The 15228-nt window shown below is 50.6% G+C and overlaps 1 protein-coding gene across 3 annotated transcripts in view; it reads right to left on the reverse strand.

Moving 5' to 3' along the window:
• Positions 1 to 1587: 1587 nt before the first annotated feature.
• The window catches only part of LOC135259997 (rho GTPase-activating protein 7-like), an 80187-nt gene continuing 66546 nt past the window's right edge, over positions 1588 to 15228 (reverse strand). For all 3 annotated transcript variants that reach the window (XM_064345023.1, XM_064345024.1, XM_064345025.1), the window contains 10 exons: positions 12327 to 13837; positions 11278 to 11457; positions 9809 to 9968; positions 9146 to 9350; positions 7284 to 7497; positions 6708 to 6822; positions 5871 to 6089; positions 4242 to 4459; positions 3793 to 3966; positions 1588 to 3394 (listed from right to left, as the gene is read on the reverse strand). In XM_064345023.1, coding sequence (XP_064201093.1) covers positions 3295 to 3394; positions 3793 to 3966; positions 4242 to 4459; positions 5871 to 6089; positions 6708 to 6822; positions 7284 to 7497; positions 9146 to 9350; positions 9809 to 9968; positions 11278 to 11457; positions 12327 to 13837 — 3096 coding nt within the window. In that variant the 3' untranslated portion in view covers positions 1588 to 3294. The remainder of the gene's footprint in view (positions 3395 to 3792; positions 3967 to 4241; positions 4460 to 5870; positions 6090 to 6707; positions 6823 to 7283; positions 7498 to 9145; positions 9351 to 9808; positions 9969 to 11277; positions 11458 to 12326; positions 13838 to 15228) is intronic.

Consider the following 15228-nt stretch of genomic DNA (forward strand, 5'->3'; position numbering starts at 1 on the left):
TTCTGGCCCATACGTACAAAACAAAACGACCAGACAAAGCGGTTTATAAAAAGTAACTTTCAAATGAATATTAAATGAAAAATCATGTTGCACTAAACGTTTTTTAGGCATTACGTTTTCAAAACTACACAGACATGGTTACTTTGCCATCTACGTGAATGCATATCCTTATTTGAGGAAATTGCACACAAAGAAATGCGCGGGTCAAGAGGAGGAAAGAGAAGAAGACTGTGGCTGTTTCCTCGTCTTTCTGCACAGTTATCAGCGTGGGAAAAGCTTCTCACATTTCTGGAGAGTCGCTTTTATTTATCGACCTTTGTTTTGAAACTTTATCTACTACCAGTTCTCATTTGCCTCCTCTTTGAGATGTTTTCCCTCACAAGTGCTGGCCAAATGTTCAATTTTCACAGCGTTAAAAAGTTCACAGGTCCTTCTTGAAACAGCGTCCTCTTGTCAGAATTGATCTTTCCCACATGAACATGGAAGTGCTGTTGGCGTGCAGTTCGGGATTACGGACTTGGCTGTCCGTCATACAGCCTGCAGTTTATCAATCACTACATGACGTTTCAGGGAACCTAACTTTATTTAAAAAAAAAAACTTTCATAGATTAATCCACAGAATCACACTCTTTCCTAACAGACTGATCTCATTACATTACAGGCATTTAGCAGATGCTCTTATCCAGAGTGACTTACACAACTTTTTTTAAAATTTTTTTTAATTTTTTACACAGCATCCATTTATAAAGCTGGATATATACTGAAGCGATGCAGGTTAAGTACCTTGTACACAAGCAGTGTCCTACCAGGGAATCAAACCTGTGACCTTTAGGTTACAAGACTAACTCCTTACCCGTTGTACTACACCGCCGCCCACTCTATCGCCCATCCAGGTTTGGATGGAAATGCTGGATGAATGACATCTGCGGGCCCAGCTAAGCGCGACTAAAGCGGGTAAAATGATACCCTTGAAGAGGAAGTGAGCGACATTGCAATGTGAGGAATGGCTAATGAACTCGGCTACCGAGGTCTGGGCGTACAAGTGGGGGGGCTCTCTGGCGAAAGATGGCTCGCCCGTGATCGCCCTCAAACTCTAATGTCATCTGCATTTGAAGATATGCAGGGAGAGAGAGAGAGTGCAATGTAAAGAGTGTCTGCTAAGTGCCTGTAATGTAATGTAATGGGACGGACGAGAGGACCAGCCCCTATTCAATACTTAAAACTTGTGACCATCCAGCAGACTGGCCCTAGCCCACAACACAACTAGGCCTTTGTCCAAAGCAGTGTTGTACCATAATATTAATGTTAGCACAGCTGAGATTACTGTTCTTACAGGAAACCTACACTAAGACACTTTTACTTGGATGGTTTGATTTAGCTTGTAAAACCCATTGCAAAGCTTGATTTAGCTTTTAATACAATTCCCTCAGATATAATATTATATGCATGTTTATTGCATGCTTGGCTACTTCTGCTAAAGCACATCCTTTAAAGAAGAATTACACCTCAGAATATTTTCAGAATAGGATGACAAAGCAGTAAGTAATCCATCAGTCAGCCACAGGAGAACAACCACGAAGACAGCTCTTCTCATTTTGACACATTTAATAGTGCATTTAATGTTGACAGTCTGTACAGAAATAATACAAATGATAAAACATTTATTCACCATACCTTTCACACAACATTTACAGTAAAAGGACACAAGATACAAAACATATCTGAGGTATAAATACATGAATATGTTAAATTAATATTTATTGTCATGCATTATTCTCATTTGGCAGTATACAGTTAAAGTGTACATTTGGAATACACAGTATGTACAGAAAATGTATTGTATATTTAACAATATTTTTTGCAGAATCTGAAAATGTATTTTTTTTAAAAAGCTTATGAATTTTTTCATTTTAACTTCATATTTTATGTAACACTGAAACAGGTATGTAAGAAGCATACATAAAGTACTTTCCTTCTTTTAATGACATGATTGTACATTGCCATTTGGCTGTTCACCTTAAATTAGATACAATATCTTTATTTTTTCTACATCTTTGTGTTTTACAGTAAAACCTGTATAAAATCACCTTTATAAAAGGACCGATTCATTAGAATTTAAAAACCAGTAATTACAGAGATGCTTATTAGACCGCCTCCTCTGTCTCTCAACTTTATTCTAATATCAAGCAGATTATAATCATGGATATTCTATTTTTATTTCTTTTTATTGGGCTGCACGTTTGTAAAACATTCTAAAAGCACAACTCACTGTCTTCCTTGCCATGCTGAAGAGAAATAAATCAGTACTTATGTAAAGGGCCGTAGATGTGATGTAAAATGTAGATACTCTACTATAGTTTGATGTATTGTAATGACATTAATGTATATTCAATGCTTATGAACACCAAGTGGCTCGGTGCGAACGTATAAAATGTTGATTGTCTTTAGAAACAAAATTACATTCCCAAACAACGCTCTTTGTGCAATTCCTGATGAGACCGAATACAATTTTGCTCTTGTCAAAACAGAGTCTCTTTTCCTTGCGATCTTAAATTGTAGGAGTTTACAAGAGTAAACTGTAAAACTTTGGTCCTTCTTGCTTTTCACATACAGGGGGGATTATAATCTTGAGGATTATAAACTCTGCATTACCTTCTAATCTAATGGTGACCCAGCCACCCCAACCTAGCCTGCGTTCCTCCAAACCAGTGTTAACCAACTCTGTTCCTGGAGATCTACTGTCCTGTAGGTTTCATTTCAACCCTAATCTGGCACACCCGATTCTACTAATTAACATCTTAACAAAAGTTGTTGAATGAGGAGTGCTACTTTGGGCTGGAGTGAAAACCTACAGGACGGTAGATCTCCAGGAGCAGGTTTGGTTACCTGCTGGACGCCATCTTGGATAACAAGCAGGCGCGTCTCCCTCTGTTCCACGCAACTCCTCTCAGGCACCGTCCGCACCACCCAAACCAGCGCGCGGTGGCGCAGTCGCAACGCACCGCGACCTCTGCTTTTCCACGCTGGAAATCCCAAATAAAGCGTTCACATACGGTATCCGAGCGTTCACAAAAACGTGTTCACCGCGCACACGTTCCAGTATGTTCTGTCGCTTCCCAGAAGCGGCCACAACCCCCTCCCGTGCCCCCTCCCAACGTTGCCCATGGCGACGCAGAAGCGCCCAGGTCCAAGTCCAAGGGGGTGGAGTCACTTGGCGTGACGGCTGATAGGGGGCGGAGTCGCTCGGTGTGACGGCGGCCGTGGCACCCGCGGGCCTCTCTCCCGCTGCTTCGCTCATTTTTCGGGCTGACTGGAGAAGGAGTCTCTTATTCGCCCCACCTCGGCCGCACACGTGTGCCCAAACATCTTGTTGTACCACTCTGGACAGCGCCCCCTGTAGTGGAGATGGAGAAACATGTAACTTGTCAGACAGAGAAGCCATTTCTCGCCTAGTCACTGCTCTACCCGGTCTCAACCTTCTATCCTACACAGGAGATGAGAGCAGCATCTTTGTCGAAGAAGCACTTAGTTTATCTACTTAATATATCAGAACTCCCTGAAACAGATACAATTTTGCTGGGTATAGTTAAACTGTTCATTTAACTATTGAACATAGCCGCATACACCAAAATGCAAATAGGTAGGATTTTACTGGGTGAGGGATGTATCGAAGCTTGGAAATGTGTTGGGCGTTCGTCAGAGGATATATAAACAGTGCAGAGACTTAAACAAGGGTTTAGGGCTCAAGTAAAGTTCGACTTGCTTCAGTCCCATGGACTGTGTCCACCTCACCTGCAGTCCGTCCTGCAGATGTAGGTGAGCCGCGACTTGCTGGACCCGCAGGGTTCGATGAAGTAGCGGGACGTCAGCACGTTGACCCGCACGCCCATCTGCGCCGCCCCGTCGTGGTCCACCGACTTGGCGATTATCGCGCACGCACCCTTGGGCAGATCAGTCACCCACATTCTGTTAAAAAAAAAAAAAAAAAACGTGATGTCTCAAATGAAAAAAAGTCAGTTTCTGATAAAGAAGCTTCCAGTGTCCTCATAGAAATTGAATATACTGTAATATACTGTAAACATCAAATGTAGCTTTAATCCAGGCAACTGGCGGAGGGAAAATAGCCAGTCTAGTTAAGGTGGCAGGCCATTGGCTGGAGTGAGTGGGGCGGGGCTTGTGTGCAGTTAATGTGGCAGGCCATTGGCTGAAGGGAGTGGGGTGGAGCTTGGACAGAGACTCACCTCAGTACCACGTGGTCGCGGGTGGGGTGCGGCGCCATGCTGTTCTGGACGTACTGGTAGACCTCCGTCTGGCCGCCCAGGTTCTCCACCACCTTGGACTCCAGCAGGTCCTCGTCCCAGCGGTGCTGCTCCCGCAGGAGCCGGGTCAGAACCTCCTCCGGGGCGGCCGGGACCTCCGCCGTAGCCTTCCACACGCGCAGCGGGTATCCGTCGTGCACCTGCGACAGCGAGGGGGCCAGGGTGAGACTCAGCGGCCAGCGATGGACAGCAGGCCCCAAACGAACGTGCACGGGGAAAGCGCTGGCGTGTTGGACGGTGCTCTACAGGCTACGCCACCAAGACACCCCAGCAATGGTGCCTTTCTAACACTAGCACAGGATGCACATACAAGAGTGGAAAGTGGGACAGTTGTGGCGAAGGGGGGGGGGGGGGGGTTGGGCAAAGAGAGACTGATGAGGCATCTGACAACAGTAAAATCTCAGATGCAAAGATTAATGCAGTTATCTTAACTAATGGCATCGTAAAAGCCTTTGTGCGAGACGTCGGCGTGTGGCTCTAATAAGACAGAGGAAGTGACTCTCTGAGATGGTTTGAGTTAACAAGGCTGTATCCACCAGCTCCGAGGTTGTTTAAGGACACGGCTTTTATTTTTTACGACAAAATAAAGTCTGGGGGCTGCAAGCAAGCCAGTTTACTTCCTCTTGCTTATCTTACTTAAACTGCGGTTCGACTTGTTGACAATTTTTCTTTTTTTAAAGAACAGCACAGCAAATGCGATCCCATTAACTTAATTGGAGCCTGGAGAAAGCCTTAATCCCGCTAACAATGACCAGATACTCCGTCTTTTAACAGGGATGCCCAAACCGCAGGGAGGAACAAAACGGAGGAGAAGAGCGAGGGAGGGTGTTTCGGATCGTACGGCCCAAGGAACGGTTAAAAACCGAACCCAACGGACTGTGGCCGTGACTCTAAAGTAAAGAATGAAAACAGTTTGCATAAACAAAGAGATTCTGTGAAAAATTAGGCCCCTCAGCCTTTTTTTTAAAGCACTTCAGCTGTGCATTGCTCTTTGACAAAAGAGACCAGGTGCACCATCAAACTGGAACAACACTTTCATATGGTGCGTGACAAGTCAGAGCACTGATCGATGAAATTGTCCGGTAAATATAGAAAAACAAAACAAAATAAAAAATTGAAGGATTAGCAGATGCTCTTATCCACAGTGACTTACTCAGCTTTTAGCATTTTTTACACAGTATTCATTTATACAGCTGGATATACTGTATACAACGGCGGTGTCTTGCCTGGGAATTAAACCTGCAAATATTTAGGTTACAAGGCCAGTTCCTTAACCGTTATCCTACACTGCATAAGGCCTGTTGGAGATACCCATTGCCGATTGGATTCTATGGTAATCTGGGATGTTACACAGGACCTTCAGAAGTGGAATCTACTGAAGCCTGATGTGGCGCTACAACTGAAAGCCGAACTGCATTTAAAGACATGAGGTGAATAAGAAATCCCATTCAGAGAATTCCTCAGGAAGTATGCATGGGGAGAGAGGAAGGTGGAGAGAGAGAGAGAGAGACTGAGAGAGATTATTAATGTTATGAGAGAGAACCCAAGCACCTTCTTGCAGGCCAGCTCGGTCTGCTCCGGGGTGGAGTAGCTGTCGTAGCCCTTAAACCTGTCCCTGGCCTCCTTCAGCAGGCTGTCCAGGCCCTCCTTCAGGAAGGCCCTGAACCCGGGGGCCTGGTCCGGGCCGGCCTCTCCCAGCTCCTCCAGCCTGGGCGGGTGCAGGCCCTGCTCCATGTAGGAATTCCGGCAGCGGCTCATTTCCTCGGGAATCTGGGAACGTCGGCGGGACGGGATCGGGTTAATCTCCAACGGAAGCCGAAGGTTTCACGGGGAAAAAAGTGAGCGGGAAACACTGCCTCGTTCTCTTTCTCCTTGCTGTCGTTTTCCTCGAAATAAGTCCTAAACAAAAATGCTCCCCCTCGTGAATGGCTCCGGAATTAAATTGCTGATGAATGCTAATTTTATGAAATCATCAAATTCAATTTACTTCGCCTAAATTCATTATCCATACCTATCCAATTTAGGCTTTTCCCCACTCACATTTTACTCATTAAAAGGGTGAAAGGTGAGCTGAGGCTGGAAACGTGCGTTGACAGCACTCTCCAGTGAGTAATGTACGACAGGAGGGCTCAAGAGATGTTTGCCAATTACATTAAGCTCCAAACCTCAGCAAACAGAATGCTAAGTGATGGGCACATTTTCTTTAAGTGAGGCAAATCTGCTAGTTTTTTTTTTGCAATGTGTTCCAAATAAGCCAGCTTTTTTCAGAGGACACTTGGGAACACTGACAGACATCTGAACTGGTCATGTTTGAGCCCCCTCCTCCCTCCTCCCCTCCCCTCCCCTCCCAGAGCGTTTCCCATGATGCTTTGCGGAGAGAGAGCGCACCTGGAAGAGCTTCTTGCATTCGGCGATCATGTGCGCCAGCCCCTGGGTGGCGGCCAGGTTCTCGTTCAGGTCCTTCTGGTCCGGCTTTCCGAGGCTGTGCTTTCTGTGCATCACCCTGTCGCGGAGAAACGGCGTTCCCGTCAGAAACGGCTTTTCCCCTCAAACAATGGGACCGGGGCAATGCGCAGGAATTCGGGTACACGAGCAGCACGAGAACACAGGAAACCTCAGCACAAAGGCCAGATGGAACTCTGTGTGTGTGTGTGTGTGTGTGTGTGTTTATATGTGTGTGCATGTGCGCTGCATGCTTGTGGCTTGTGTACGGGTGTTTATTCCAATTTTTAGATGTAATTAATATGCAATAAAGAAAGCAGTAAAAACTGCTAATGGAGGTTCATCATTAGACAGACCTTTGAGATTTGGGTGGTGATTAATTTCATTTTTGCTCCAACCCTCCCCCCTACGACCCTGACCAGGAAGCAGGTTAGATGACGGATGGACAGCGTGAGTTTAGACCCCCCCCCCCCAGTTTGGGCTGAGCCGTGGAGGCGGGACTGGCCTGCCCGCGCCCTTTACCTGGGGGAGGAGTTCTCCCTCTTCAGGGTGTTGAGGTGGAAGAGGGAGGGCGCCAGGCACACGGCCAGGTTGGTGCTGGTCATCTGGTTCTCCGCCACGTTGGCGGTGACGTCGCTGAGGAAGAAGAGCAGCGTCTGCAGCGCCTCCCGGTGGTCGTCGGGCAGCAGCAGCGTCGCCGCCTTGATGGCCTGGAGACGCAGGTCTTTGGGCACGTCTGGAAGGGGGGAGGGGGGCAGGACATGGGAGGTCATTTAGGGGGTACTATCCTACTGTTGAGATGCCCTGAAATATCCTGTTCCACAGGAACATGGATACCCCTACAGGGGACAACTTCAGCAAACTGATATTTAATATATAGCATGTTTGATTAGCCTGGAAATCAAACATTTTTAACCAGCAAATCATTTTTCCTATGGAAATCACTGCCATGTATGAAAGAATATCATACATGAGCTTACTTAGAAGCCACGTACAAACAATCATAGCCACGGACAAGAGAGCTCAATTTCAAACGCGATTGCCTTCAAAATTCAAGCTTGGACCCGTGAATCAACATGTATCAATCTGTCCTTTCAAATAACTGCCACTGAGCTTGCTTTGGCTGCCCATACAGACTTTTCCATTCAGATGAATTGGGAAAAACTTGTAATGGAGTGAAACTATTTGTTTGAGTCAGAAATGGTTTGTTTGTGTCTAAATCAGTGGGCCTAAAGCTCCTAAAGCACAATCCCTCTCCTGGCTTATCTTGGGTTTAAAACTATTCTATCAAGAAGGTTCAAAATATTTGTGCTAAAAAAAATCCAATTTAATTTCAGAAAAATACACTAAGCTGACCTTTAAATGGTAAATCTAATCAGCGATTTAGGCTGAACAGCACATAGTTTCCAGTCTAACAGGGGAAAAAAAAAACTGTAAAAAAAGATAAAAAGAATTCATTGTGTGTCCTCAAGTCATCTGATGGATATTTACAGTTTCCTTTTCCGTGTTAAATCCGTCAACAACATCCACCAGACTGGTCGTAAAAATTTTTTTTTTTTTTTAAGTACCCAGAACAGAGGACTACGAATGCTTTGAACTCCCAATGTTAAACGGCAGGTCAACTGCATGGAAAATCACCGTTTCGGTTTACCAGTCTACCCCCTTCTTGGATGTTGGAGCATTAAGAGGTCGTGGGACAAACTAAATATCTTTGTCTGGATGAGGGGGTTGGGAGGTTTGTGTTATGAAAACCATTAACTGACCGCATGATTAATGCAGATTCTGAGAGGAGCCCTGTGCTGTTTCAGAACACATGTGCCCCCCCCCCCCCCCACTACAGAGGAACACTAACAGAAACGAAGAGGGGAAAAGCATGTGATCTACCATTGGGATTCTTCTACTGAGCAACCGCCTCCCCACTGCTCTACAACATCACGTTTAATCTAATATGCACTGGGCCTGGGAACATAACCGCCTAACTGAATGGAAGGCCAGCAATTCCTAAATATACAGGAGAAAGAAAGAGAGTGCCTGACCTTGATATTTCCACGAAACACGACTACAGGAGTCCAATACACAAAAATACATGCATGGGACAGGGGGATGGGGTCATCAAACTTGTGCTCAGTAGCCTTGAATTGAGCAAGGTACTTAACCTGCATTGCTTCAGTTCCAGCTGTATAAATGGATGCAATGTGAAATGCAATCGTGTGTGTGAGTCGCTCTGGATAAGTGCGTCTGCTAAATGCCTGTAGTGTAATGTAATGAGATTGATAGTACACCTCCTAGCAACAGCAGCATCGTTAGCGGCATCGGAACATCCGGGCTTTTGGGTGTAAAAGCGGTGTTTATTTTGGGCTGCGGTGGCGGCGGCTGAGGCTCACACTGGTAGATCTGCAGGAAGGTCTCGGACAGCTTGCTGGTGAGCAGCGGCTCGGGCAGGTCCCGGAAGTACTGCTTGAGCATGTCGGCCACGTCGTAGGCCGACTGGCCCTCGTAGCCGACGCCCACGCCGTCCGCGCACGCCTCGTTCATCTGGCGCAGCGCCTGGATGCGCGACTTCACCCCCGACTTCCGGAACAGCCCCACCTGCGGCGGGGGGAGACGGCGGAACGGTCACGGGCGTTAGCGGGGTGGGGGGGGCAACGACTTGCCTTTACGAAAACAAATAGTGGCTGGCTCGGTATCCCAGCATGGGCCGGCCAACATGACCCACTTATCCACCCCGACCCCCTTCAAAATCCACCAAACGCTCTGTCCTTTGGTCCTCAGTTTGTGAGGAGATTACGTAACGTTAAGGCTGCACACTCATACAGAGGGATACGTTTGGAGGATTCTGCATCGCCATGTGTCCTTACGTAATGGTGAATGGAAAAAGGGGACACTGTTGTGCTAAGACACACCGATGACATAATTCTCTTCATCTGAATTTCTCCAGCAAAGGCGTGAAATCTTTTTTGTTTGCACAGTAAACATCTCTGCTGATGGTCAGAAGATGACCCCTGTGATAGCCGCGTGGCGTTTAAAAAAAAAAATTTTTTACTGACCTGGTCCAGGCACTGGCTGCGTAGGTACCGCATGGCCTGCTGGATGCTCTGGGGCAGGGGCTGCCCGCTGCGCTGGACGTTCACCTGGAGGGGGACCCCGAAAACGTTCCGGTCTTTGTAGTCGCGCACCTTGATCCTCTTCATGAACTTGGGCACAGCCCTGCGAAGGGGGACAACCAGAACACCACAGCCGATGAGCGGAACGCTGTCCTCGATTCTTAGAACCTCTCCGTTTCTATGGTTACAGTGATTGACTGCTCAGGCTGATTAACTGACAAACGTTCTGTCTGCGTTTTTAAAAAAAGTCTTAAAACCTGCTAAGGCAATTGCATCACAGGTCACATGACTGGCCACTTCCACGATTGTACCCGAAAACCTTTAACTGTTACTCAAATGCATGTGATTTAGCATTAAGCTCTCTGGTGGGCTGTATGTGACAGACAGAGCCTGTAACAGTTCAGACCCACACGTGCCTAATGCCTATAAGACGGAAAAACAAACAAACGAAAAACTGAAAAACAAGCCGGCCCATGTGACCGGGGGCGTCGCCTCCCGCACAAGAGCAGTCCTGTTTCGGCACATTTTCTACCCCAGATTTCGCACCGCTCCCCCCCCCCTTGTGATGCCCTCTGTTCTCGCCATGGCAACGTAAATAAATCTACCCCGAGGGGATTTTAAAAAATGCTTTATTTTTTTTTTTAAGAAGAAGGGAAGCGCGTGTTTATAAGCGGGCATAAAGCGGGCCCCTGTGTGAGGGACGGGGCGAGGAATCCGAGAGGAACACATCGCGACCGCCGCGGGGAACCCCAAACACGCGGGGACCACCGTCGACGCGCCGCTCTGTCAGCGGAGAACACAAGCGGCCGCTCTGTGGGACGGCGCGCGGCCGACACAACGTCGGCCTTCTGAACAGAGGGGCGCTTTAAAAACACGGGGAGGCACCGCTCAGCCCCACTGGGCGTGGGACTCTTTGCACAGCCGAAATTCCTGGAATGGCTGTAAGTGGGGGGAGGGGGGGCGGATTTTCCAGTTGCACCGTTAGAGTAAATGGGTGGGGGGTGGTGGGGGGGGTGGGGGGGGCAAGGGGGAGAGGGGTCCACACCTGCATTAGCTAATTGGGCCTCACGGGGCACTCTTGGGACTCCAGGACTGAGATATCGGAAGAGGGGGAACTGGGACATGCTACCAACTTAGTAAAAACAAAATGAATCGTTCTCCTTTCGTCCGACTTTACACCACCCCGGCTCAACCTGCTCGAGCACCGGGGTTCATCGGGAGGTCCTGTTACTTCGGCTCGTTCGGCTACGCTGTACAGAAAAAACTGCCGAAAGTGAACGTTCTGGATGTTTCCATCCCAGTGTTGATATCACGGGGCATAATTACCGTCTCAAAAAAACTGAAACCCTAGACCCTTTACCCCCGCTCCCCCCAGCATGCTGAGTGTTAAGGCTCTGGGAAGCGATACGCACCAGCTGAAGCCGTGCTTGTTGGTGGGGGTGTACTTCTCCAGCAGGGCGGTGAGCTTGAGGAGCGAGAACTTCTGCAGGAGGTTCATCTGCAGGACGGACTGGCAGTTGATCTGGAGCAGCGCGGAGGACAGGCTGGGCCGGTGGGAGCTCTGGAAGCTGTGCCAGCGTAGCCTCTGAGGCCTGCAGGTAACACACACAGGAGGGGGTGGGAATAGGGGGTCAGTGAATACCTGAAGGCTGTGCCAGCGTAGCCTCTGAGGCCTGCAGGTAACACACACACAGGAGGGGGTGGGAATAGGGGGTCAGTGAATACCTGGAGGCTGTAGGTCTGTCCTAAAGGGGGGGGGGGGCAGTGAATACCTGGTAGCTATAGTTGTGTCCTAAAGGATTGACAAACCACGCTATTTCCGACAGGTGGCTGACAAAACATTTATCCTCCCTCTGAGTTAAAAAAAAAAAAGAAAGAAAGAAATTGGATCAAATCTAATTGAATTACCAAGATAGTGATCTCCCTAACTATTACATATTGAGAATCAATCAAGATTACAGTCCCTCCCCCCTCAAAGATGACAACGGCTCTGGCATTCCTCTCGCATACTATTGGCTCTGGGCACGTTGCTCACAGTCCGTCTCCCTGATATACGGCATTCCTGAGCGAAGCCAAACGCTGTTAGCGAGGCCTTTGCATAACAGGGGGCAGAGGGTAAAAGCGCTGCTCCCTTTAAACAGGGACAGCGGTACAGAGATAAGGGCAGAGATCAAACGGCGGGGGGGCCACAGACGGACAGATAAACAGCAGTGTAGTGTAATGGGTAGGGAGCTGGCCTTGTAACCGAAAGGTCACAGGTTCGATTCCCGGTTAGGACACTGCTGTTACTGCTGGTACTTAACCTGCATTGCTTCAGTATATATCCAGCCGTATAAATGGACGCGATGTAAATGCTGTGTAAGAAGTTGTGTAAGTCGCTCTGGATAAGAGTGTCTGCTAAATGCCTGTAATGTAATAAACGAGCGGAGATTTTTTTATTTCCGCGGGAGGATGAGGTCACCTGTTGGACCGGGTGAGCGAGGCCCCCACGCCGGAGTCCCGCCTCTCGCGCGCGGCCAGCGCCTCGTCCTGCTCGCCGGCGGGGCTGCCGGTGCTGTCCAGGTCGCTGCCGTTCTCCGCCTCCTCCAGGCGGTTCTGGAGCGGCGAGGAGGGGCAGGGCGAGACCGAGTCCAGCGCCGAGTCCGAGTCTCCGCCCCCCTCCTCGCACGTCTGCTCCGACCACTCGCTGACGAAGCGCTGCAGCCCGCGCACGTGCTGCAGGATGTCGTCCAGCTTGGGGCAGCGGGCCCGCCCCTGCCCCCCCTCCTCCTCCTCGCCCTCCTCCTCCTCCTCGCGGTCCAGGAGGAGCAGCGGGGAGGGCACGTTGTCGTAGAAGCTGAGCCGGCTGTCCAGGGAGCCGGCCGAGTTTCGGCGGGTGGAGCCCTTGGAGCTGTCGTCGCTGCTGCCCCGCCGCAGCCGGGGGCGGGGGCTGCCGTTGCGCAGCGCCTTGGGGAACGTCCCGGGCTTGTGGCCCTCGGGGATGAAGAAGATCACCTCCTCCTCCTCCTCCTCCTCCTCCTCTTCCTCGTCCGCCGCCGCCGCCGCCTTCGTCGCCGCTTCCTTCCGGTTGCGTCGGTTCTGCTGGGCCACCGCGTCGCCCCCCGCCGGCCCCGGGGCCTGGCCCGGCTCCTCCTCCTCCAGGGAGGGCTGCAGGTGCAGCAGGCTGAAGGGGTCGAAGCCCTCCAGGTACATGCCGCCGCGCTTGTTGTTGTTGTTGCCGCCGGCGGCGCTTCGGCTCCGGGCCCGGGTGACGGGGCTGGGCGTGCTGACCGCGCTGCTGCCGGCCTCCGATTGGCTGCTGCTGCTGCTGCTGCTGCCGCTGGTCTGGCCGGAGTAGGACACGCTGCGGCTCCTGGGCCCGCTCCCCGGCCCGTTGAGGCTGGAGATCTCCACGCAGTTGAGCCGGCGCAGCTTCTCCTGGTCCACGCCCTCCTGCAGCACCGGCTCCCCGATCATCAGCTTGGACATGACCTTCTTCTTCTTGCTGGGCGAGCTCTTCAGCCGCAGGCTCTCCATCCGCTTCAGGAAGCTCTTGGCCTTGGAGCGCGTGCTCTTGCCGCCCGGCTTGCCGTTGAGGGCGGCCAGGACGCCGGGCACCTCCCTGGGCGAGGAGGGCGGGGGCGGGCCCTCGGAGGAGCGGTCGTCGCAGGGGCCCGAGCCGGCCGAGGAGCAGACGCTGGTCACCGAGTCGGCCCTGGCGGTGGTGGGGGCTGCCCCCTGGCTCCCCGTGCTGCTCCCCAGGCTGTGCAGGGAGCTGACCTCCGGCTGCTCGCTCGGGTCGCTCAGCACGCTCTCGGCGCTGACGCCCACCTTCAACCCCGCGCCGGAACCTTCCACGGCCGGCGGGGGGGCGGGCTCGCCCGGGGGCGAGAACACGTCCAGCTCGTCCAGCCGGGACCAGCGCTTGCTGTGCCTCTGGAAGGTCCAGCGGGCGCTGATGGCGCACGGCTCATCCTCGTCCGAGTCCTCGCTCTGCAGGGGGGGGCACAGGTGAGAAATCGCCGAGCGAGAAGGGCCCGATCACATGACCACAGCTCATTCACTCACCTTCTCGTTTGGAATGTTAAAACCTCACCAACCTCTCATATTTTCCCATACGTACTGTCATATCTGGAGCCAAAGCTCATACAACATCTGACAAATCTTTGGTCAATGGCTCCTAACCTTTTGGGTCCAAATATTACATCACTGATCGGACCTTGGTTGACACCTTCTGGAATGTAGGTGGACTCTAAGATGCATTATTAAACCTTGCAACCTTCTTAACTGTGGTTCTGAAGTTAATTTACTCATTTGGGAGATAAGATAACTGGGGAGGGCATTGTGCGTTACTTGTCCATGTCAGACTCACAAGAGCCACATGTGTCTCCAGTTACTTTATCACTGCCCCAGAGGCAACAGGAAATTCCATCCCCGCTCCGGTCTTAAACTCCAGTCAGGCCGGGGGGTTAGGAAGTCCCCCAGACCCTTTCCAACAGCAGCTTCCTTTTCAAAGGGACTTTGTGCTCGGATACCCCAATTCCACGACTGAATAGCGGCCACTGTACCCAGAGGCGGTCTTAACTTCTAAAAAGCGCGGCTGAGACAGTGATCGCGGCTTCGCGGAGCTTCTGAAGTCTCCTCGCGGTGACTAATGAAACGGTGACAAAACGTCCGTAAAAAAACCAGGCCGATTTACCGCCCCTGGAGGGTCGCACGTGCTCTTTCATCAGAGACAGCCCCCGCGGGACGAGGACCCCCCCCCCCCCAGACCCCGCCCCGTCTGTCGCACTGCCCGCGCTAAAACCAATTAACCCTGTGACACACTGCAGATGAAAGGAGCCCGTCGCTAGCTCACGTGCTAGCAGATTCCACGATAAAAGGGCTCCGTTTCAATTCGATTCCGATCGCATGAAGCGTTTCCAAGGGGGGGGGGCGTCCAACAGCACGGTTTGACTGTGAGAATTTGACGGGGTGCGTCTAAATGATCTTACGCCCTGACTGTCCGTCAAGGACTGTGACAAGCAGCGCGCTGCATACCGCGCATACAAAAAGCCTGAATGGAAGGCAGTTACACAACGAGCGTGAACGCATTCCAGCGCTAGGTAGGGTCGCGCCTTTATAAAGTCAGCGAATGACCCCCTTCGGTGTCTTCTGACCCTCCTCGATCCCAGAGGTCAACAGTGACACTGTTGATCATTCAGGCCCATTCACTAAGGGGGTCGTCTGTATGCAGATGACAGACTGACACAGCTTTTTTTGCACCGAGAGAGAAATTCACTCATGGAAAAAATGTCCAGAAGCAAGACATGCCACGATGAAAACTGCGCTGACAGCAGTTGTATGGTTGCCATTTATCCTGAGGCTAATTCCAGCAAATATCT

The sequence above is a fragment of the Anguilla rostrata genome, chromosome 7, assembly GCF_018555375.3.
Source record: "Anguilla rostrata isolate EN2019 chromosome 7, ASM1855537v3, whole genome shotgun sequence".
NCBI classification, from domain to species: Eukaryota; Metazoa; Chordata; class Actinopteri; order Anguilliformes; family Anguillidae; genus Anguilla; species Anguilla rostrata.